This window comes from Argopecten irradians, chromosome 8 (assembly GCF_041381155.1).
Source record: "Argopecten irradians isolate NY chromosome 8, Ai_NY, whole genome shotgun sequence".
NCBI lineage: Eukaryota > Metazoa > Mollusca > Bivalvia > Pectinida > Pectinidae > Argopecten > Argopecten irradians.
In genome coordinates this window covers 32,309,618-32,331,609 of record NC_091141.1, presented here as the reverse complement: position 1 = coordinate 32,331,609, position 21,992 = coordinate 32,309,618, and the positions used below count along the sequence as shown (strand labels likewise).

Sequence of the window (21,992 nt, the reverse complement as noted above, 5' to 3'; positions counted from 1 at the left end):
ATCCATGCATGACGAGACAGTTATTAGCTTACCTTTTTATTTTCAAACAGATGGCCTTCACAAAAAGACCAACAGGTATTTCTAAATGTGTTTGAAGTGTTATATGATATTTTAAATTATATAACCATGTACTACTTAGGTGGATCATCACAAAGATGTAGCACTTTTGAATAGAATTGTGGCACTTCGCATACATGTGGTACATTGTTCCTGATCATTACTCATATATAGTTTAATTCAATAGAATATCATTTAAGTCGCCGTCTTGAATTCCAATTAAAATCTAACAATATTCAACCATCTACTTTCTTTCAAATATGTGTTGTGCCAAAATCTGCTAGATAGCCACCACTATAGGTAGTGGTTACCAATTCATAATTCTATTATTATTTAAATACAAACAAAAATATGCTTCAGAATATATAATGGAATTAAAGATGTTATCATGGATATTTAGAATTACAAAAGTCCACACTTCGATAGCCATTGTTACTGGTTGCGAACGTGTTTTTCCTATTAATGTGTATATCTGCTAAAATAGAAACACAATTAACGTTTATAAGAATTATCAAACTAAAGGACTGTTTTCAAAGCCGCAATTATGGTAGGTTACACAGAACCCAATAGGTCAAAGTTCGAACACGAAAAACACATTGAAGCGCAAGGACGCAATTTACCTGACCCTACATGTTATACAGGATAAATGCATGATCAATATTCACTGTATCAATTTTCGAGTCTATTTTTTGTGTGTTTCGAGTTACAAATTTAATCTAAAGAATAGGAAAAAATATCCAGATATTTGAAAATGACATGTGTGTACTGATTTTGAATGCCTTAATAAGTAATACAAAATATACACGAACATCATGTTATCGAACATTAATGGAAGGCATGATAGGATGCACCGTTAATGACATGAAATAATCGACACTAATATACATTTCATAATTTTTCTGAATGCATATTATGTAGAAAAAATAGCAAAAACATATTTGATCTGTCATACAGTGTTTTTGCCACTACGTTAAATATAATCCGATCAATAATACCGTCAATAAAAAAGAAAATTGAGAAGCAGTATTATTGTTTTTTAACATGCGATTCATCGCTTACATAAAAGTATCAATTAAAACAATTAGCCCTTTATTCATGATTTCCGAAATTAGAGAAGCCTCAAAGCAAGACGACTGACTACCTGTTATCTTTGGCTTCAGGTGTGATATCGTCGGTTTTGTTTACCTTTTATCTGGTTTTTAGAATGTAGTCAGTATAATCATACATGTCAGGGCAGTAGTTATGTCATACCTTTTCATTCACAAACAGCCGGTCTATACGAATACATCTGCAGGTGTCACTGATCATGTCTGTGCATGGTTGATATAAGATATTCGGTAATTATGTAATTTAACATGTACGAATGCTCCCAAACTGAAGGAAAATGACTTTTAAATGTCAAAGCTCTGCTGCACGTTTTGTATCATGTATCTCACGAACCAAGGATTTAGAGCCTATTTAATCTTGTATACACCATTGAGATCGCATATCTAAACCGATTTTATAAACTGTAACATATATAAAATTTTAATGTCAAAATTTGCCACGCAGGCATGAAAGGAAAATAGATGATGATATTGCTAAGATCTGGTATGGTGTTGTCGGTTCATTGTTATTAACCCTCTGTTTTAAGTTCCATATATGATTTTTGATTGACTTAAAAGAGAAGGTTTAGCAAGACACCAGATGAAATATGTAATTTAATTAATAACTTTAACTTTAACACAAGATTAAACAAAGCAAAGATGAAAGGGAAATCCTGTATTTATCATATAATTGATCATTGGAAGTTAAAAAAATAAAAGAATACATCATAATAAATATACTGAAAGTATTATTCTCTCATACCTACCGGCGTAATACGGGTTTATCCCTAGACTGTTAGGGTCTGGTGGCCAGTCTAGTTTATCCCATGCCATATTCTCATGTCGCGTGATGCTGTATTACATGGTTACCCATGGAATACAACCTCGCCATTTTTCTGGGTCAACGAAACTATTACTTTTTTGTGAATTTTTACGTTATTATTTAAAAGAGCTATGCCCGTTTTACTATAAAATATGCAAAGAACAGGATTTGGAGGGCTATCATAATTGTAAAATTGTAATAAAACTTTGAGGTAGGAGAGAAAAATACTCTTTTATAAGTGGATATGAAGGATAGGAATATTCTACCCTTTGTAGATTGTGTGACCTTCGGGTAGAATATCCCTATCTTTCATATCCGCATGTAACTACGCATAACCTACATCAAGGACGTCTCACTTGTAAATCCTTGTCTACATAAAAAGCTTAAAACATTGTGTGTTATGACAAACAAGCGATGAACTCCACTACTGTAAGCAAATAAATGTATGTTAGATATAACGATAATATATATAATTTGTCGTTGTTTTTACTGGTAATTTGAAATACTTTTTGTATGAAACTTTCTTGTGGTAGCACTGTTTCAGCTATTCTTTGCCTCAGATTTGATTCCGGTCTGGTCTACATGGTCGTTACGATTACTAAATCTGAGAGATAGTTATCATGATGTTAATTCGTAGGCCCTTGTGATAACATTAAATTTCCTTTCATTGATAAACAGCCGCCGTTAGTACAATGACACCAGTTTGTGTGTCGTTTTTATTAATATAAACAATTTGTTTTAGCAAACTATTACTAATATAATACGTTATGGTAGTTGTTGTAAAAGATCCACGGAACAAAACTTAATGCCATATATATACTGGATAAATATTTTGAATCTGTCAAGTAGCATTTTTTTTACAATTCGAGATTGACCAGCGATTCGATATACCGGGCTCCCAGAATCATTATTCTACAGAATTTCACAATACTTTTTTCATCGGAAAGACAATAATCTACAACAACAAACGTATATATCCTTCTGGCCTACATCGACACAGACAAAAAAAAGCAAAGGAAACAGAAAAAAAATAAACAGAAGTTCACATTGCAATTTGATGACGTGGCACCATGACGTTTGTCACAGAAATGCCATTTTAGTTAATTTCCAGGATTCTATGAAGTTGTTATGTTCACAAAATGGACTTATTCACATTAAAAGTCATCATTATAAGTTTCTTTTTCATTGGTACTCGGATAGTTGCAATTATCAATTTTCTAAATGTATGACAGTACGTGGTGACGTCATGTAGCTGATTCCTGCGTTAAATCCCTATCCATTTAGTTTGTGACTTCCCCGGTATACTTTGGAATAAAGGATCTGGAATTGGCCTGGAAATAGAAAAGAGCAGGTAAGTATCTCCCAACTTACAATAAGATCAATAATACTTGAGGATTATGGAACCTTGACAGCGAAATAAACCGTAAACAACACTTATTCTTAGCAATAAATTTATGATTTTTATCACAAAAATATTGATTTATTTCAGCTTCTTTGGTATTGGATAGGTATTGCAATATTTATATTTTAGGTGAGATTACATATGGAAAATTATGCATTTTGTTTTTTAATATAATATTAAAGTTATAGCAACCTTGATTTTTAATTAAACTCGCGTTATATATTAAGACATCATTGATGTTCCATGGGTTACTATCACTGTCGCCATGTCATGTATGCCGTTTTGAAATTAGGCGGCTTCTCTATATCGTCTCTGATTGGTCAGAATTGTTTTCATAAATTGCATTTAGTTTCTCTATAACCTAGTTCAGAGCAGGATATCACGACAGTGATAGTAACTCCTGGAATGTCGAGGATGGTACATTTGGATAAAGACCGACCTACATTTAACCTAATGTTCATGATTTCATTCATTAAAGCCAGATACACAATTTCCCACTTACCAATAACCCTAAGTTGTGTAAGCAGTTAATGACGTTACAGAATGACCCTTTGCGGAGTTCCCATAAGTCTTCACTCCGGAGGAAGTACTTTCTGTCGAGGCCGTATTGTTCACAGCCTTTGTTGAAGCTTTCGATGTTTGTCATAATAGCGAACATGCTTGTTGGATTTTTCTGACATTTCACTGTTTCCTTTTCTGCTGCCTCTAATAGGATATTTATGAATCTAAAATAAAAAAAAAATCGAAATTAATATAAGAGTAAGTCCGTGTTTTTAAAACAATATTGATCACTATTCGCATACGTGATTTTCTGAAATATTTGGATATTTGGAAATGAGCTATATTGGTGGACAATTGCCAGTCAAAATGTTGACGCTAAATATGAGATGAGGGGTACATGAGGGTTAGATTATGTGTGTAAGTAAGGCCAGACATTGTCTTCAAGTTAACGCCGTATTTCTTCAAATCGTGAATCAAAAAGTGCTTTTAATATGTTATTTACCACCAAAATATTTTGAGAATAACACTACCCAATGTATTTTTAATACATACGCTGTGTCTTTGAAGCCAAGTAAGAGCTTGAAATAAATTTTGGCAGTATTCCCAACAAAAATAATATTTATGTCGACAGTGCAATGACAGGAGTACAGATTTTCACAGTAAGAATCTGAGTTGTGGTCTACAATTTCATTTTACATTTTAGTGTATTTTTTATTCTTCTTCTTGAAATATGTTTTCATCTAAAAAGCTTAAGAAACCAGCACTGTTACATTGCACCAATTCTGTGTTATTGCAAATGTTTATAAAGTATTTGGTTTATTTGTCCGTGTCTTTGATTCTATTTTAATTGATGATGGTTTTCAATAAGAAATTGCCCAGATATGGCACATAAATCTTGATGTTGATGGTACCACACACTACTGAAAAAATGTCAGTTGGCACACAATAGATGGTTTGATTTTTGAAAAGGATCAAGTGTTGAAGACAAACATGAACGGTTTAGTGGTGAAAACATGAATTTGAAAACTTGATTATCACGTAATATTACCCTGACATCCTTCGGAAACTAAAACCAACAACAATAAGTATATGCTGCTTTGTTCTTGTAAATTTTTCAACTTGCCTGCATAGCACGTGTCCATCTTTTAAAAGACTGCATAGCGTTTTCCAGTCAAAGGATTTCTCCTATAACAATAATAATAATAATAAACAAAAACAAACAGGAGATCCCAGAGGGATCTTGGCGCCCACTAAATAATGATCTACGTCTGACAATGAAAAGAGGGATCGTTTCTCTGCTTTTTAAAATTTGACTACATACTACATATGAAATTTGAGAAACATCACTTCAGTACTTTATGATAAAAAGCGGTCTTTAATTATCAAAATCCAAAATGACGCTCTGTCGGCCATCTTGTTCACTGATCGGTTTCAAAATAAAATAAGCACAACTAGAACGGTAGGGGAATCTGCATAGGAAATTTGAGACAGCTCCCCTCAGTTCGTTTTAGAAATAGCAGAAAAAAGAATTGTTGAAGTCCTATAATGTTTTTATGATTGTTCCACAAACTAAACATCGATGATCCTTATGAATTTATCTCAATTTAATTTTGTTCAAGTATGTACGGTTTCGACAGAAATGCATTTTAGAAATATATATAGATATAACACGTAAATGTATTTGTCTGAAAATAGGTTTGTACGTACCCGGATGATTATTCAATGTTTTACAACATGCATCCTTATAAAAATAGTTGTTCAAAACACACTACTTCAGTAGAACTATGTTATCCATTCTGACGACTTTAAACACGCTTTTGAACGCAAACACTACAAAAAAACGAAGTATTACTAATACCCATTCACACTGTGCGAAGACCGCGCTACGACCTAGAAAATAATAGACAAATATGTCGATTTCTGCCATATTTATAGAGAAGTTTTGGTTCATACAGACGCATTACAAACGCTGAACTCAATATGCATTCGCTATAAATTATTTTGATTCGTGATGTTAACGTGATAGGTACATGTACGCTATATATTCGTTTTACACACTGTCCCAGTTCGCTATAAAGCCGCAAAACCCTGTCAGTTGCGAATAACAGCGGATATACAGCGCATATAAAAAGTATGCATTGAGTATAAATTTTGTGCAGTTCAAAAATCCTGGGAACGGCAAAACACGCCATTGCGGATAATTGCGGACGTGTACGGATGTTGGGCGACAGATACAAGTACGATTTACGAAAATTGCGTATGTTCAGCGAATATTAGTCAGTTTTGTGCGCAATGTTTTCGCAAATCTTCCTAAACGTCAGAGGGACTTGATGATATCGTAGTTCAAGCGATCGTAGTTCAAACGCCAGACCAGCGTACGGAGAGTTGCATCCTAGTTTTGACGACCAAGCCACGTGAGTCCTACGTGTCTACTACTCTGCATCCGCTGCCAATACGCTTCGACCTTGTACGATGTCACTATGACCCTTAGCCACCACGACCTCGCTACGTAAATTTTGAGCATGTACAAAATAGTCGTAGCACAACCACTCTATCGCGCGCAATGACGAAATACCTACGTTGCTAATACGCTCCAATAGACCTCTCCTCGATCTAAATGAATTTCTATGTCTTCGCCCAGACAGTTAGGGGACTAATAACTGCAGGAACGTATTGGAATAATGAATATTACTGAGATTTTCCCTTAGATTAGTCGCGGATGCCGAGTGTTCCGACGTACTACCACAGACCCTCTTCCTCTTGGTTGCAAGGTCGAATCCCATATGGGTCATAAGATATTACAGAAACCTACTCAGAATGAATAAAATATCACACATTTTTTATCTGTATTACTTCCACAATTTTTTTTAAAAATAAATCTTATGCAAAAAAGCTTAAAATTCTCTATAAAAATCTTTGTGATGTTTGAAAATTCTCATATGAATACTTACTGATGGAGTATATGCGCCGTTCTCATCGATCTCCATAGTACCATTCATCCAGACCATAATATGTTTCGGGATTCCCTTTGCTTCCAGTTTATCATATTGCTATACAAGTAAAACGATATACTATACAAGTAAAACGATATACTGTATACGTGTTGAAGTGCGCGATTTGTATGCAATATTATACTGGAAATATGTAGTTAGGTATATATACGAAAAACGTTGCTACATTCACTCGCTATGTTTAAATCACCAAAAAACTGTAATTCCATATTTTTATTTTGAAACTAATTGACTATACACAGAAAATGTTCTGAAATGATTTTCTAATCCATGATAAAGTTTTGGACACACCTTTTAAAAGGATCACTATTTCATTTTCGTTTTTCTCAAAAAGTGTTACTTTTTGTAAACATTTGGACATTGACCACATTTGGAATATGGAGCCTGCATATGGAACCCGTACTTACAATCACAAATAAACGAGAAAATGTACAAAGAAGAGCAACAAAACAAATACCGGGAATGAAAGATTTAACCTATGAAAACAGACTGAGGATCCTGAAGTTACCTACACTAACACACAGAAGGCTTAGAGGAGACATGATCCAAGTATATAAATTGATACATGGAGGATATGATCGAGTCGTCGTAGAGGGATTTTTAATTCAAAATAACAACAAAAGAACTAGGGGCCACTCTTTGACATTGTTAAAACGACGAAGTCGTCTAAATTTGAGAAAGTATTCATTCAAGGAGCGGATCATCAATCACTGGAACTCTCTTCCCGAAGCCGTGGTTACGTCACCATCAATAAAAATTTGAATCTCGCTTGGATACATGTAAGCATTGGGGGCAGCCCGAATGCTACTTTAATCATGAGATAGATAATACTGAACTTATTAATAGTCGGGATGTATAGTATGATTAGCGATCTGGATATATAGGCATTATGCCTGCGTCCAGTATTATTATTATTATATTATTATTATTATTATTATTTGTTAAAAAAGAGTATTATTTCAAACAAAATCTTCCATTAAAAATCTAAAAGAAATAGCTAAGATATAACGTATGCGATCTACTCCAATAATTGATGAATATATAGGAAAGGACTCCCATTTCGGCATATTTATGCAGGTAGTTTCAAGCAGTCTCTAGAACATCTTTTATATCTATAGATATTCCACAGAAAATTAAAAAAGATGATAAGAAAAATTCAATACATTTGAAGGAACTTTCCTTTATGTAATATTCTGATATTTACATGTAAAACAACTTTTACTAGTTGCGCGACACCTGAAGGAGTGTCGCGGATGAAATGAAGAGAAGAGAAATGGGAGATAACTCTTGTTGTTATTCTTAAAAGGGACCAATTTCATAAGGTTATGGAAAATATACCAGAGTTTGAAGTCATATCAGGATTTTAGTCTATTTGACCCGTGTGACCTTGAATAAAGGTCAAGGTTATTTATTTTTAAAAACCTTGGTAGTTCATTATATAATAACCTGAAAGATACATTTTAATTGATTTTCTATAAAAACACCAACAAAGGAAGATAATTAAAAATGAAAAATCCTTTAAGCTACATCCTCAATACTCCATGAGTTATCACTGACATAATATCCACCTCTTGACTATCTCATAGTAAAATTGGAACCACTTCAGGAGAAAAAACTGACCAATCACAGGCTTGCAAAAAATATTTTGGCTGCATCCTAAATACTCCAGGGGTTACTATCACTGACGCAATATCCACCCATGGACTAATATCTAATATAGTAAAATTGGAGGCAGTCCAAAAGAAATTAAGAGGCCCAAGAAGCCTTGACGGTCACCTGAGAACTGATACAGAACATTGCAAAGTTGGTTCAAATCTTGAAATAACATTTTGGACCCACTCCTCAGGCCCCTGTGGGTCAGTCATGGAAAATATGTTAATAGGATTCAATGACCATATCATATTGATAATTCTGACAAAATTTGACTCATTTTCTACTACAAATGACCAAATAATGTTCAAAAATGTGTTTTCCCTATCAAAACTATAGTAAAATCGACTCCTTCCCCAGGAGGAACCATGAGACTCCAGGGTCATAGAATTAAGATAATTTCAAATTTTTTGTGAAGGACCTTAAGACCTTTCAATCTATGAAGAGTATTTCCAGAATTTAAGAAGAAGGTTTTTGAAGTTTTAGCCTATTCTATTTGACCCCTTTTAGCCCCACCCCTCAGGTCCCTTAGGGTCAGTCATGAAAAAAATTGTTAATAGGATTCAATGGCCATCTCATACTGATACTTCTGACAACATTTGACTCATTTTCTATTACAAATGACCAAATAATGCTCAAAAATGTGTTTTACCTATAAATTATAGTAAACTTGACCCCCTCCCCAGGGGGATACGTGAATCCATCTGTGAAGAGTATTTGATTCCACTATTTCTGGAATTTTAGAAGAAGATTGTTGAAGTTTTAGCCTAATTGACCCCTTTTGGCCCCAACCCTCAGGTCCCTAGGAGACCATATAATTCACAATTTTGATTGACCTTTGGCCATGAAAGGTCTCTGCAAAATTAGATTAGGTCACTGGAGACTTCATCTCAGGTGACCTCAAAACTGAGTCCTGCATAGACTTCCTTTCAACATAACAGAGAAAGTGGCACCCAACTTCAAACCAACACATATGTACAGTGAACCACATTATACAATTCCTTTGATGTACGTTAAATGATCTAATTACCTGTGTCTTCTGTTGCCTGCAGTTTCATTGACCGATTTGCCAGGTGTAATATAGCCACGCCTCTACCCGCAAACACACATGTTTCTATTCAATGTCAGAACAAACAATGCGGTTTGATTGACAGCTGGCGATCAGTTAATTATGAAATAGTGCAATATATCAGTGATAGTAACCCCTGGCGTATGGAGAATAATTTGGTTATTACTCTGCTATTTTCTTAAATAAAGGGATTTCTTAAATAAAGGGAGACTTATTTAAAACTTGAATGTGGCATTTTCTTATTGTCCCTATGACATACAATTAAGCAAGGAGTTCATCATAATTGCTATTGCTGCCTGGAATATGCATTTTCATGAATAATTATGTAAAAGTCTCTGCTAGCTTCCCCCATTTTATCGAAAAATAAGTAAAAAAAATGTAATAATAGACAATATCGCCTAGCTGGACACTCATTCTCTTACAAATACATACATTTTAGAGAACAAGAAATGTTAAACAGTTTTTTACAGAGAAAAAAAAATAAAACTACTGCTATAATCAAGTTAAAATAACCAGAATTCATTTAATATGGACTATATCGTTTTATAGTGACACGGCATCAAAGATTTGAAAAATATCATGTACTTATACATGTACATCATGAATAATCATGTAAAAGTCTCTGCTACCCCCATTTTATCAATTAGAAACTGTTTTTCCTCATGTAGATAAAAAAAATTGTCATAATATAGACAATATTGGTCTGTCCGAATACTCAATCCATAACAAAACATACATTTCTCTGTTTTCGCAAATTCTTTTAGTGATATTGAGCATTTTGCTAGAAAATAAACCTTAAAAAATAAACAAATAGGCCAATTACCTCCCTTTATCCAATCCCAATGAAAACTGTTCATGTGAACATTTAAAGAATATCAAGTTTTTAGTTCAAAACCCACGTACCCTTTTAAGTCAGTTGTCATTTTCAACCCTTGATGGTATACATGCATCTGATCATAGAAGTTTACATAAGATATTTAACAATATAATATGCTTTAATCAAGAAATGCCTTGGAAATGTATAATGCTAATTGGAATTTCATGTTGGGCAATTAGGGTAATGGGTTATAAAAGGTGCCAATCTTTCTAATTAACATAACATTTATGAGACCTTTTGTGAGAACTCTATTCGTGGGGCCACGGTGGCCGAGTGGTAAAGATGTCCCGACATATTACCACATGCCGTCCACCTCTGGGTCACAAGTTCGAATCCGATGTGGAGAATTTGCCAGGTACTGACAGCTAGTTGGTGGTTTTTCTCCGGGTTCTCCGGCTTTCCTCCACCATCAAACCCGGCACATCCTTAAATGACCCTGGCTGTTAATAGGATGTTAAACTAATAAAAAAGAGAACTCTATTCTACATTCGAATTGGAACACATATGGTACCAGGTAATTAAATTATTTTAGATCCTTGATACTGCTGAAGGATATGAAAGTCAGTTGAATAAATCATCACAATAAGGATCTATTTGTAGCTTTTATACATACGCAGAAATGAATTACCTGGTATACCTTTCATGCTTCTCTTTTGTTTTATTAATCATTTACATCAATAGATAACACAGCATATTTATTTTTTATATTGAGGAAGATTACCTCAGATAAACAGTCTGAAGAGCTCCCTTGAATGGGGCGAAAGCGCTCACTAGTCAGTCGTTATTGTTTTTATTTCTTATAGATTTCGTCCGTAAGGATTTTTCTTTAAATTTATCATATATATATATATATATACATGTACATGTAGGTACTAGTATTTAAAATAGTTACTGTTTCCAAGTGTTATTCATTACAGATGAAAAAAATATCAAGAGCAAGCAAATCATATATTTAAAAGTCTATACCTTAACCGAAATGGCTTTCAATTTATTATTTTTTTTTAAATTTTGTTTTTGATTTAGAAAAATTTGAAAACATTTATCAAATTCAAAAATTATCTGGTTTCTAAAATGCGTAAACCGGATGAGGCTGTTACAAGTTTGACATTCACTACTGTATAGTGAGTGTTATAACTACAGTGTAGGTCTCCTTTTACCTAGATACTGTACGATATTAAAAAAACCCCAGAAAAACTATTGTTATTTTGGAAATAAAATGTCAAAATATCCTTAAAGGCTCGTGGTATATCAAATTTTATAAATTTAAGTTTATTAATTTCAAATGATGTAGCCATGAGTGTAAGATTCTATTTATCACATAACTAGTATTAATCAAAACATAGTCAAAACTTTAGTAATTCTTACAGGAAAAAGGGCATCCATGGTGCTTAGTTTAAAGCGCACCTTGACCTCAATAAATGTATTGAATGACCACCAGATCAGAGTACTGGGGCACCAAGAAGATATCAACAACTTCCTTTCCAAGGAAAAATCTTACAAATTTTCTTGAACATTGTTTATTTAATTCTAGATCTATTGAATCCTTGAGAGAATAGCCAGGGCTTAAGCTCTGGGTCAAAATTTGGATTACTTTCAATTCTGTTTGATGTAAGAGTGGGGAAATCAGGCTTTGATTCAACCGAGAAGGGTCATGGCATATCAAATTATTGAACTCGTTTGATAAATTTGAAATCATATAGTCACACATGTAAGATCCTCTATTTGTATAGAATTTTCTGCAGCAGATAGGCAGATAATTAAATTCATTTTAGACATACGTGTATTAGTACAATAGTAAATAATGTTTCTTACTTCCTCCATCTTTGCTTCACTTTGATCTGCAGCTCCTGTTTCTGTGCTCACAATGATGGCCATCATTAACGGCAGTGCACGTGATATGAAAAACATGACTTTTGAAAAAATCCATTAGTTACAGTTTATCAAATCTTGCAAATTTTCGTGAATCCGTAAATTAAGCTAAATTTTAATCTCACGAATATTAACAATTATGTAATAAATATATTCTTTCTTCATTTCGTATGAATAAGTTAAATTAATGATCCGCCGCTGACAAAATGGTATTTTTCTCTATTAAAAACAGGAGCAGGCGAATTAGTATTTTTCTTCAGTTTCAAAAGTTACTTACACTATTGTCACCAATGAAAAGTTTGAACTTCTAATCTGACTTCCTTTTAAAAACAATATTAAAACTAATTAATTGCAACCCGGGAAAATTCTGTGTTAATTAAACTTACACAGTAAATACACAATTAAACACCAATTATTGTTAATATGATGAGTATCGCTTAATACTCTGTCGGCGGCTAAGCATCTTTAACGCCCATTATTCAAATTCAAATTCAAATTCTTTATTTGCATTAAGTTTTTCAACTTATTTGCTTTTTACAAAGAATAATATCAAAATACAATTTGCATACATACAGGATAAGTGGAGAATGGACAAAGCATTACATTAATGACTTTCTCAAAATAGTTACATTATAAATATATTTACTAAGTAGATTTAATTCTTTTATATTTGTAGTACTCAAAAGTTTGGTTAATTTAAATACAGATGGTTTTTCCCAATAACGTCTTTTATACATCTCTTTCTAATATCTTGATAAATTGGACAAATGAGAATAAAATGATATTCGTCCTCAATATCACGATGAGGGTCACAAAACTTACAAACACGCTCACTTCTATCTAAATTTGAAAAACGTCCAGATTCAATGCACAAGTTATGTGCCGATAACCTTATTTTTGTCAATACAATACGATTTTTGTTTGGAATATACTTTGTCAAATAAGTTTGTAAAACAACTTGATTCACCAGGTGACGATATAAATAGCACTTAGAAGAGTTTTCTAATATAGATGACAACTCTTGAAAAGCTATATCATTAATTCTTTGTTTGATTATTGGTAAAATATTTGAAGGAACAACTTTATGCTGGTTTACCCAAACATCACCAAAACCATGACTGTACAATATATCTTTAACACATTCTACCCAATTAAATACATTGTTCGATTTTGGGAAATTCAATAAAACATTATAAGCAGTTTTTAAAATACAGTTATTAGAATTCATAATTTTCAACCAGTATTTTATCATTCGATACTTTCTTGTGTAAAAAAAGAGGAAAACGCCCAGGTTCAAAATAAACCATTACATTGCATGTGGTTTTTTTAACATGTAATACCTTTTTACAGAATTCAAGCTGTATCTTTTCAATATCTGGAGCTTTACAGCCACCCCAGACTTCCGATACATAGCTTAAAACATTGTTAACATATGTATCAAATAAATTTAAAAGAGTAACAAAATTCATTTGCATAGATTTACATTTTGAAAACAAAGCAAACACAGCCTTTCGCCCTTGTTCTGACAACTTTTTTTTGTAATGCATTAAACTTATTATTAAATTTAAAAACAACTCCCAAATACGTAAATTGGTGTACAACTTCCAACTGTTTGTCATCATAAAACCAACAATCTTCTTTACGTAACTTGCCACTTTTTCTAAAAACCATTATTTTAGTTTTTTCAACATTCACAGTTAGATTCCACGTTTCACAATAATTATGTAGGCTGTTCAGCATGTTTTGTAAACCTCTGGCAGATTCCGCAAACAAAACTAAATCATCAGCATACACCATGAGAAAAAGGCTTAACTCACCAAATTGGTAATCATTTACTCCATGTTCTATAAAATAGTTTTCAAAGTCATTAACATACAACGAAAACATTATCGGTGACATAATTTCTCCTTGAGCAAGGCCCATATTGTTTACAAAAAAAATCTGAACATCTCCCATTTACAGTTACACAAGATTTTACTTGGCTATACATTGATTTAATAGTTTTGAGTAAGTTTCCTCTAATTCCAAGTTGAGATAATTTAAACCACTATTTGCGTCTATCTATAGAGTCGAAAGCTCTTTTAAAATCCACAAAACAGCAAAATAATCTTTTATTATCATTAAGAGATTTAGTAATAATAGAATGGAGCACAAAAATAGCATCAACTGTACTTAATCCACGGCGAAACCCAAATTGGGCATCAGTAACAACACTGTTTGATTCCGACCATTGTATAAGACGATTATTTAAAATTGATGTAAAAAGTTTTGCCATACAGCTAAAAAGACTAATACCTCTATAATTGGCAGGGTCACTACGGTCTCCTTTCTTATAAACTGGTATAATTACAGCAGTTGACCAAGCTTCAGGGAAAAAACCTGAGTTCAAAACATTATTGAAAATTTTATTAAGAACAGGATTCAAGATGCATGGTACCGTGATTGCATAGAAAAAGGTTAGAAAAAGGTTATAGATTGCATTGAGCGATTGCATAGAAAAAGGTTATAGAAAACCGAAAAGTATTATCTGTTAATACAGTGTTTGTTTGAACAGTATATAGTATGAACTTATAAATAATAAACATATTCCACAGCAATTTATAGATATGACAGGGGAATTAGAATATCAATATGACAGAAAACATATTTAATGACAAATAGGCATTACAGAAGTTAAGAAAAGATCCTCAATTAAAGTGTTTTACCTTCAGTAATGCTTTGTATAATATAATGGAAATTAAAGATGCTTCACCGTTGATAAATTGGTTTTTTTCTTATCAAAAATTGCAGCAGACGATTGAGTAGTTTTCTTCATTTACAAAAGTTAATTTACACCATTACCACAATTCAAAAGTTTGAGCTTCTTATGTTATGTGAAGATTAAAATGTTAAATGATAATTAATTGCATCCAGAAAAAATCAATGACACTATTTACTATATGGAGTGAAGTACTGATTGCGCATGCACCGAAAGCAAAATGAGTTATTTTATATTATGTTTTTTGTTAATTAAATTTACATAAACACAATTGAACACCAATTACTGTTTAAATAATGAGTGTCATTTAGCTCTGTCGCCGGCGAAGCATCTTTGAAGGAGTTTTGAGGAAACTGGGCTCTCCGTTATGGCAAAATAAATATATGAAAATGCGAAAAATAACTCAAACAAAGGATCTCAGATGTAATATATTATGTAAGCAATAAAAGGCATGTCTCTAAGATATGTACATTTTCGTTTCAGTACGATATATACCTAGACAGAAAAGGATTTTGAAGTATCTTTTCGTATCTTTTATATCACATTGATTTGTAATTTATATCAACCGGAAGTAGATATAAAAAATAAGTAAAATGTTTGACTACTTATGTTTATCATGTTTTCCTGAGTTATCCGTATCTATCTTATAATAGCAACGATATCATTGATAACTCTGTAGCCAAATTTTATAGACTATAAGTTCCTGAATAATTAAAACAAACAATTAAAAGTTAATTCCGCTGAACATCTTAAGTTCCCAGTGTCATCCTAATTACAACACAAAAGTCCACCATCTCTAATCTTACACTATATATTCGCCAACACAATCAACGGAACTGTATTGCTTCTAGTCAATTTTTACAGATTTATGCGTTTGGTCCGGCGGTGTAATTTTATTTCAGTCTATTGGAATAGGTATTCCGACCTTATAAGTTTTTTTTCTAAAATAACCCAGTTGTTTACTTAAAAATGTACCTTTATTCCCTCTGAGGTCTATGTCTGATATGGTGAGATCTTAGCCTTCTACGTGGATAATAGGAACGTTGTCAGTAGTTACGCAATACACAACCAAGCATGACATGGCAGTGATTAACATACCCTGTCATTCAGTCGATCTAAACATTTATGGAAAATGGGGCAGGTCGAAAAATAGCTCTACAGCTTTGTGAAAAATAACACTTAAATCTAGAATTAGATTTGGAATAAAATTTTGTTTGAAACTGCATTCTGATTACTTAAACAAACGAGAAATGTATACAGGATCACAAACGCTTATCACCAAATAATGTAACGTTTTACGGGTCCGTATCAGTCACAAATGATGACCTATACTGTTCTATTAAAGCTACTGAGTACAGATATATACAGATATAAACAGCTGTCCTTATAGAAATCATATATTACAACTATCCCTAAATACTCTACACATGATATTACAATGTCAGTGTTTATGTAATATAAAACTTAAATATACAGAAAGATACAATCCTTTAGATCATTTGTCAAGAAATGGGGTGTTATTATCCAAAAACACAAGACTGTGGTGACGACACAAATTACAAATCTTACTTGAGCATTGGCATCGCAATAATGCCATGAATATATATGTTTTCTTCAGGTCATAACATAGCTTCGTTTACGTTATGATCATATTAAAGACAAGAATTCATCAGCCAATACAGGTAAATATATCGTACATGTTTACAGCAGTAAACACCCACTTTATTTGAAAAAAAAACAATAAGAAAAATTGGATTATATTAATGAGTTATTGATGAACTAATTACTAAACCGTAGAACCAACCCGACTCACAATTCAACGAACAACAAGTCTACAGATGACAGAAAACGACGGAACAATGCGCACAACTACGGCGGCGTATTAGGGCCACTATATAATTTAATTTATCTTGTACGTACAAGTTAGTATCTTGTACGTACAAGTTAGTATCTTGTACGTACAAGATAGTATCTTGTACGTACAACTTAGTATCTTGTACGTACAAGTTAGTATCTTGTACGTACAACTTAGTATCTTGTACGTACAAGATAGTATCTTGTACGTACAAGTTAGTATCTTGTACGTACAAGATAGTATCCTGTACGTACAAGTTAGTATCTTGTACGTACAACTTAGTATCTTGTACGTACAAGTTAGTATCTTGTACGTACAAGATAGTATCTTGTACGTACAAGTTAGTATCTTGTACGTACAAGTTAGTATCTTGTACGTACAACTTAGTATCTTGTACGTACAAGATAGTATCTTGTACGTACAAGTTACTATCTTGTACGTACAAGATAGTATAATGTTGAAACTCTCGGTATTAAAGGCTGTGGCTGATTTACTGTCACCATGGTATCGCATGAAGCTATACGTATATTACGTACCCTTTGTATAAGCCAAAGGGAAAAAAGAATACCTTGCGACATGTTGTGGAGTTGTAATGCTGTGATAAGTTTCCGAACATATAGATGTAAATGTTTATAACAGAGTATTAACTATGATCATCATTTTGACAATAATTGATGTGTGTATATATGTCTAATAAACACAAAAACATATATGAAATAATTTGTTTTGCTTTTGTTGTCTGTGCAATCAGTAAATCATTCGAATTAGGGCATATTGCCTAAAATTGTTTTCGGAGACAGTTAATTATTTTCAATACTACTATTCTGAAGTAAAATAAATGCTCAAACTTTTCCAATAATGGCACAAGTGTGAAGTATTTAACTTTTATTACTGAAGAAAATTACGAATTTGTTTGCTCCTCTTTTTAATAGATAAAACTTATCATTCATCGGAGATGTATCATATCCATTTTATCACTAAATGGATCTTGTTATAAAACAAGCGACTATACAGTTTCCTGGGAAGGAACTATACAGTGTCAGTTTCAAAATAATGCAAGTGACTATACAGTTTCAACTCATAATCCGGCAATTTCATATTACGATTGTGAAAAAGATATTGTCCTCATTAATATATATCTATATTTTTAATATTGTCAAATAAGTTAATAAACCTGTGATCGTACTTGAAGCAATGCAAATTAGACCGACTATCTTTAATTACGAAAAATATCAGGCGGGTGACTCAATTCTGCGGTGATGAACAGCAGTTCAACTCAACTTGTATGTACAAAATACTAAGTTGTACGTACAAGATACTATCTTGTACGTACAAGATACTAAGTTGTACGTACAAGATACTATCTTGTACGTACAAGATAATAACTTGTACGTACAAGATAAATAAAATTTTGTAGTGGCCCTAATACGCCGCCGTACACAACAACGCTGATTTTGATAATATAATAAATGTAAATAATAATTAAAGACATACAATTAAACTGGTTACTAAGCTACTTACAACGTATCTAGTAACTAAGGACTTGTAATGAAACTAGTAACAAACGACTTACAATGTATCTAGTAACTAAGGGCTTATAATGAAACTAGTAACAAACGACTTTCACTGTATCTAGTAACCAAGGACTTGTAATGAAACTAGAAACAAACCACTTACAATGTATCTAGTAACTAAGGACTTGTAATGAAACTAGTAACAAACGACTTTCACTGTATCTAGTAACCAAGGACTTATAATGAAACTAGAAACAAACCACTTACAATGTATCTAGTAACTAAGGTCTTGTAATGAAACTAGAAACAAACCACTTACAATGTATCTAGTAACTAAGGACTTGTAATGAAACGAGTAACAAACCACTTACAATGTATCTAGTAACTAAGGACTTGTAATGAAACGAGTAACAAACCACTTACAATGTATCTAGTAACTAAGGACTTGTAATGAAACTGGTAACAAACGACTTTCACTGTATCTAGTAAATAAGGACTTGTAATGAAATGGTAACAAACGACTTACAATGTATCTAGTAACTAAGGACTTGTAATGAAACGAGTAACAAACGACTTACAATGTATCTAGTAACTAAGAGCTTATAATGAAATGGTAACAAACGACTTACAATTTATCTAGTAACTAAGAGCTTATAATGAAATGGTAACAAACGACTCGCAATGTATCTAGTAACTAAGGACTTGTAATGAAACGAGTAACAAACGACTTTCACTGTATCTAGTAACTAAGGACTTGTAATGAAACGAGTAACAAACGACTTACAATGTATCTAGTAACTAAGGCCTTACAATGTATCCAGAAACTAAGGACTTGTATTGAAACTAGTAACAAACTAATTGCAATTTATCTAGTAACTAAGGACTTGTAATGAAACTAGTAACAAACGACTTACAATGTATCCAGTAACTAAGGACTTGTAATGAAACTAGTAACAAACGACTAACAATGTATCTAGTAACCATGATGGAATATTATGAAACTAGTTCTTAAGCGATTTACAATGTAACGAGTAAGTTTATTCGGCTGGATATATTAAGGTCCCTGTGTAATCCTAATCACAACTCACACTAGAACGAATATATGTACCCGGCCTACTATTCATTTCGGCCGGGTAGGAAATGGTGTCTGTGTGTCCTAATGGCGCTGCCTCAGAAAATACTTGGACACAATTTTCTGCACATTTTCGTATGCGTCCAATTATTTTATGCGTATAAATCAGTTACGTATTACCTTTGTCAAAACAAACATACGTAACGACCATTCTTATATCTACCGCACAGCTCACAAGACATCATGTTCAACATTTGTAGACTTGCCGTATAATTTTCGTTTGAAAAGACCTTCAGATTTATATGTGTAAAAATAAAATATTCATGTGAATAATATATTTTATACGGTTTAAATTTATTGCCCAGTAGATATGTGATATAAAACAAGTACGATAAATTACATACGTACGTTTTAATAATGAATTGCATAATTATTGCTCTGCTCCATTAGCAGAAATAGGCACCAATTGTCGCTCTAAAGACGACACCTTTATCTGTCTAAAAGCCTTTTGAGCAACAATATTGCAGCTAAACACACGCCATCTTTTGGTTACACTATTCGGCAACACAATAAACTAAAATGTCATTGCTTCCTTTTATACAGATTCATACATTTGTTCGGTGTTGTAATATCATTTCAGGCCATTTATACAGATATTCTGACCTTATAGTTGTTTTATTCTAAAATAACGCAGTTCTTTACTTACCTTTAATAAAATCAGAGAAATCAGAGAAACCTCCAACCAGGTCTGCAGTCTATGTCTAATATGGTGAGATCTTAGCCTCCTACGTGGATAATAGGACCGTTGTCAGTAGCTACGCAATACACAACCAAGCATGACATGGCAGTAATTAACATACCCTGTCATTAAGTCGATCTAAACATTTATGGAAAATGGGACAGGTCGAAAAATAGCTCTACAGCTTTGTGAAAAATAACAGTTAAATCAAGAATAAAATTTAGAATTATATTTTGTTTGAAACTGCATACTGATTACTCAAACAAAACAGAAATGTATACAGGATCACAACCGCTTACCACCAAAACGTTTACACGGGTGTGTATCAGTCACAAATGATGAGCTATACGGTATCTATATCAATGTACGTACAGTTCTAATAAAGCTTCTTATTTTAAACATATACAGATATAAACAGCTGTCCTTGTAGTGATCATATACTACAACTATCCCTAAATACTCTACACATGATATAACAATGATAACTCAGTGATTATGTAATATAAAAATTAAATATACAGAAAGATACAATCCTTTAGATCATTTGTCAAGGAACGGGATGTTATTATCCAGCAATCCAAGATTGTGGTGACGTCACAAATCTAACGCCGGAAAGACTTGAGCATTATATTGGTGCCTAAATAATGCCCTGAATATTTTCCCATTCTGGCCATATCACATGTTCGTTTACGTTATGATCATGTTGAAGACAAGATTTTATCAGCCAATCAAAATGAATATGGCGTACATGTTTTACACAGCAGTAAACGTCCACTCTACTTGAAACAAAAACAATAACAAAAATTGGGGTTTATGAATGAATTTTTGATCAACTACCTACTAATCCGTCCTTGATCCAATGTATTAAATATGCATTCAACCTTAAATAAAAACGATGGAACCAACCCGATGTCTCACACACCATTCAACGAACAACTCTACAGATTACAGAAAACGACGAGACAATGCGCAAAACAAAGCTGATGTTTGATAATATAATAAATATAGATAATAATTAAATGACTTACAATTAAACTAGTTACTGAGCTAATAACAACATAACTAGTAACTAAGGACTTATTATGAAACTAGTTACTAAGTGAATTATAATATATCTAGTAACTAAGGGCGAATTATGAAACTAGTTACTAAGTGAATTATAATATATCTAGTAACTAAGGGCGAATTATGAAACTAGTTTCTAGGCAACTTACAACGTAACTAGTAACTAAGGGCTCATAATGAAACCTGTTACTAAGCGACTTTTAATGTAACTGGTAGCCAAGTGATTCACAATGTAAAGTTACTAAGTGACTTGCAATGTAATTAATATTTAAATGACTTCCAATCCCACATATAAATAATCGACCTAAACCTAACGTGTAAAAAGGCGACTTTCAATGTAAATAGTAACTAAGTGAATTAAAATCCAAAGTGTAAATAAGTGACTTAAAATCCAACATGTAAATAGCTGAATAGGTGACTTGCAATGTAACTAGTAACTAAGGGTCTTAAAGTGTATTTCAGAATTTACAGAATTTCACGAGTGTCAGACGCGTAGAGTAATGGATGAAAACTTAGCATTGGATATAACTTGCACTAAAATACTTTTGATAACAAAATTTATTATTGCTCTAGCGTTAAATGGTATTAAAAGCATTTAAATACAATTTGCTGTTGTGGAAGGGATACAACTCGCGCTAACCACCA

General features: G+C 32.7%; 1 protein-coding gene across 1 annotated transcript; it reads right to left on the bottom strand.

The window, feature by feature from the left end:
* Nucleotides 1-1,091: 1,091 nt before the first annotated feature.
* On the bottom strand, nt 1,092-20,364 carry LOC138330117 (transgelin-2-like). The gene is made up of 6 exons (XM_069277488.1): nt 20,250-20,364; nt 12,288-12,385; nt 6,820-6,918; nt 4,992-5,053; nt 3,870-4,092; nt 1,092-3,296 (listed from the first exon to the last, which is right to left on the bottom strand). Exons 2-6 carry the CDS (start codon nt 12,381-12,383, stop codon nt 3,246-3,248), a joined length of 531 nt encoding a protein of 176 aa, XP_069133589.1. The 5' UTR covers nt 12,384-12,385; nt 20,250-20,364; the 3' UTR covers nt 1,092-3,245.
* Between the last annotated feature and the right edge of the window lie 1,628 nt (nt 20,365-21,992).

Bases quoted from the DNA above. Each gene is read 5' to 3' on its own strand.
- LOC138330117 (XM_069277488.1), bottom strand. From the start codon at position 12,383: ATGTTTTTCATATCACGTGCACTGCCGTTAATGATGGCCATCATTGTG. The intron at 4,093-4,991 runs GCAAGTTGAAAA...TTTTTATTTTAG, and splicing joins GATGGACACGTGCTATGCAG to ATTCATAAATATCCTATTAG. The intron at 3,297-3,869 runs GTAAGTGGGAAA...TTCTATTTCCAG, and splicing joins TACACAACTTAGGGTTATTG to GCCAATTCCAGATCCTTTAT.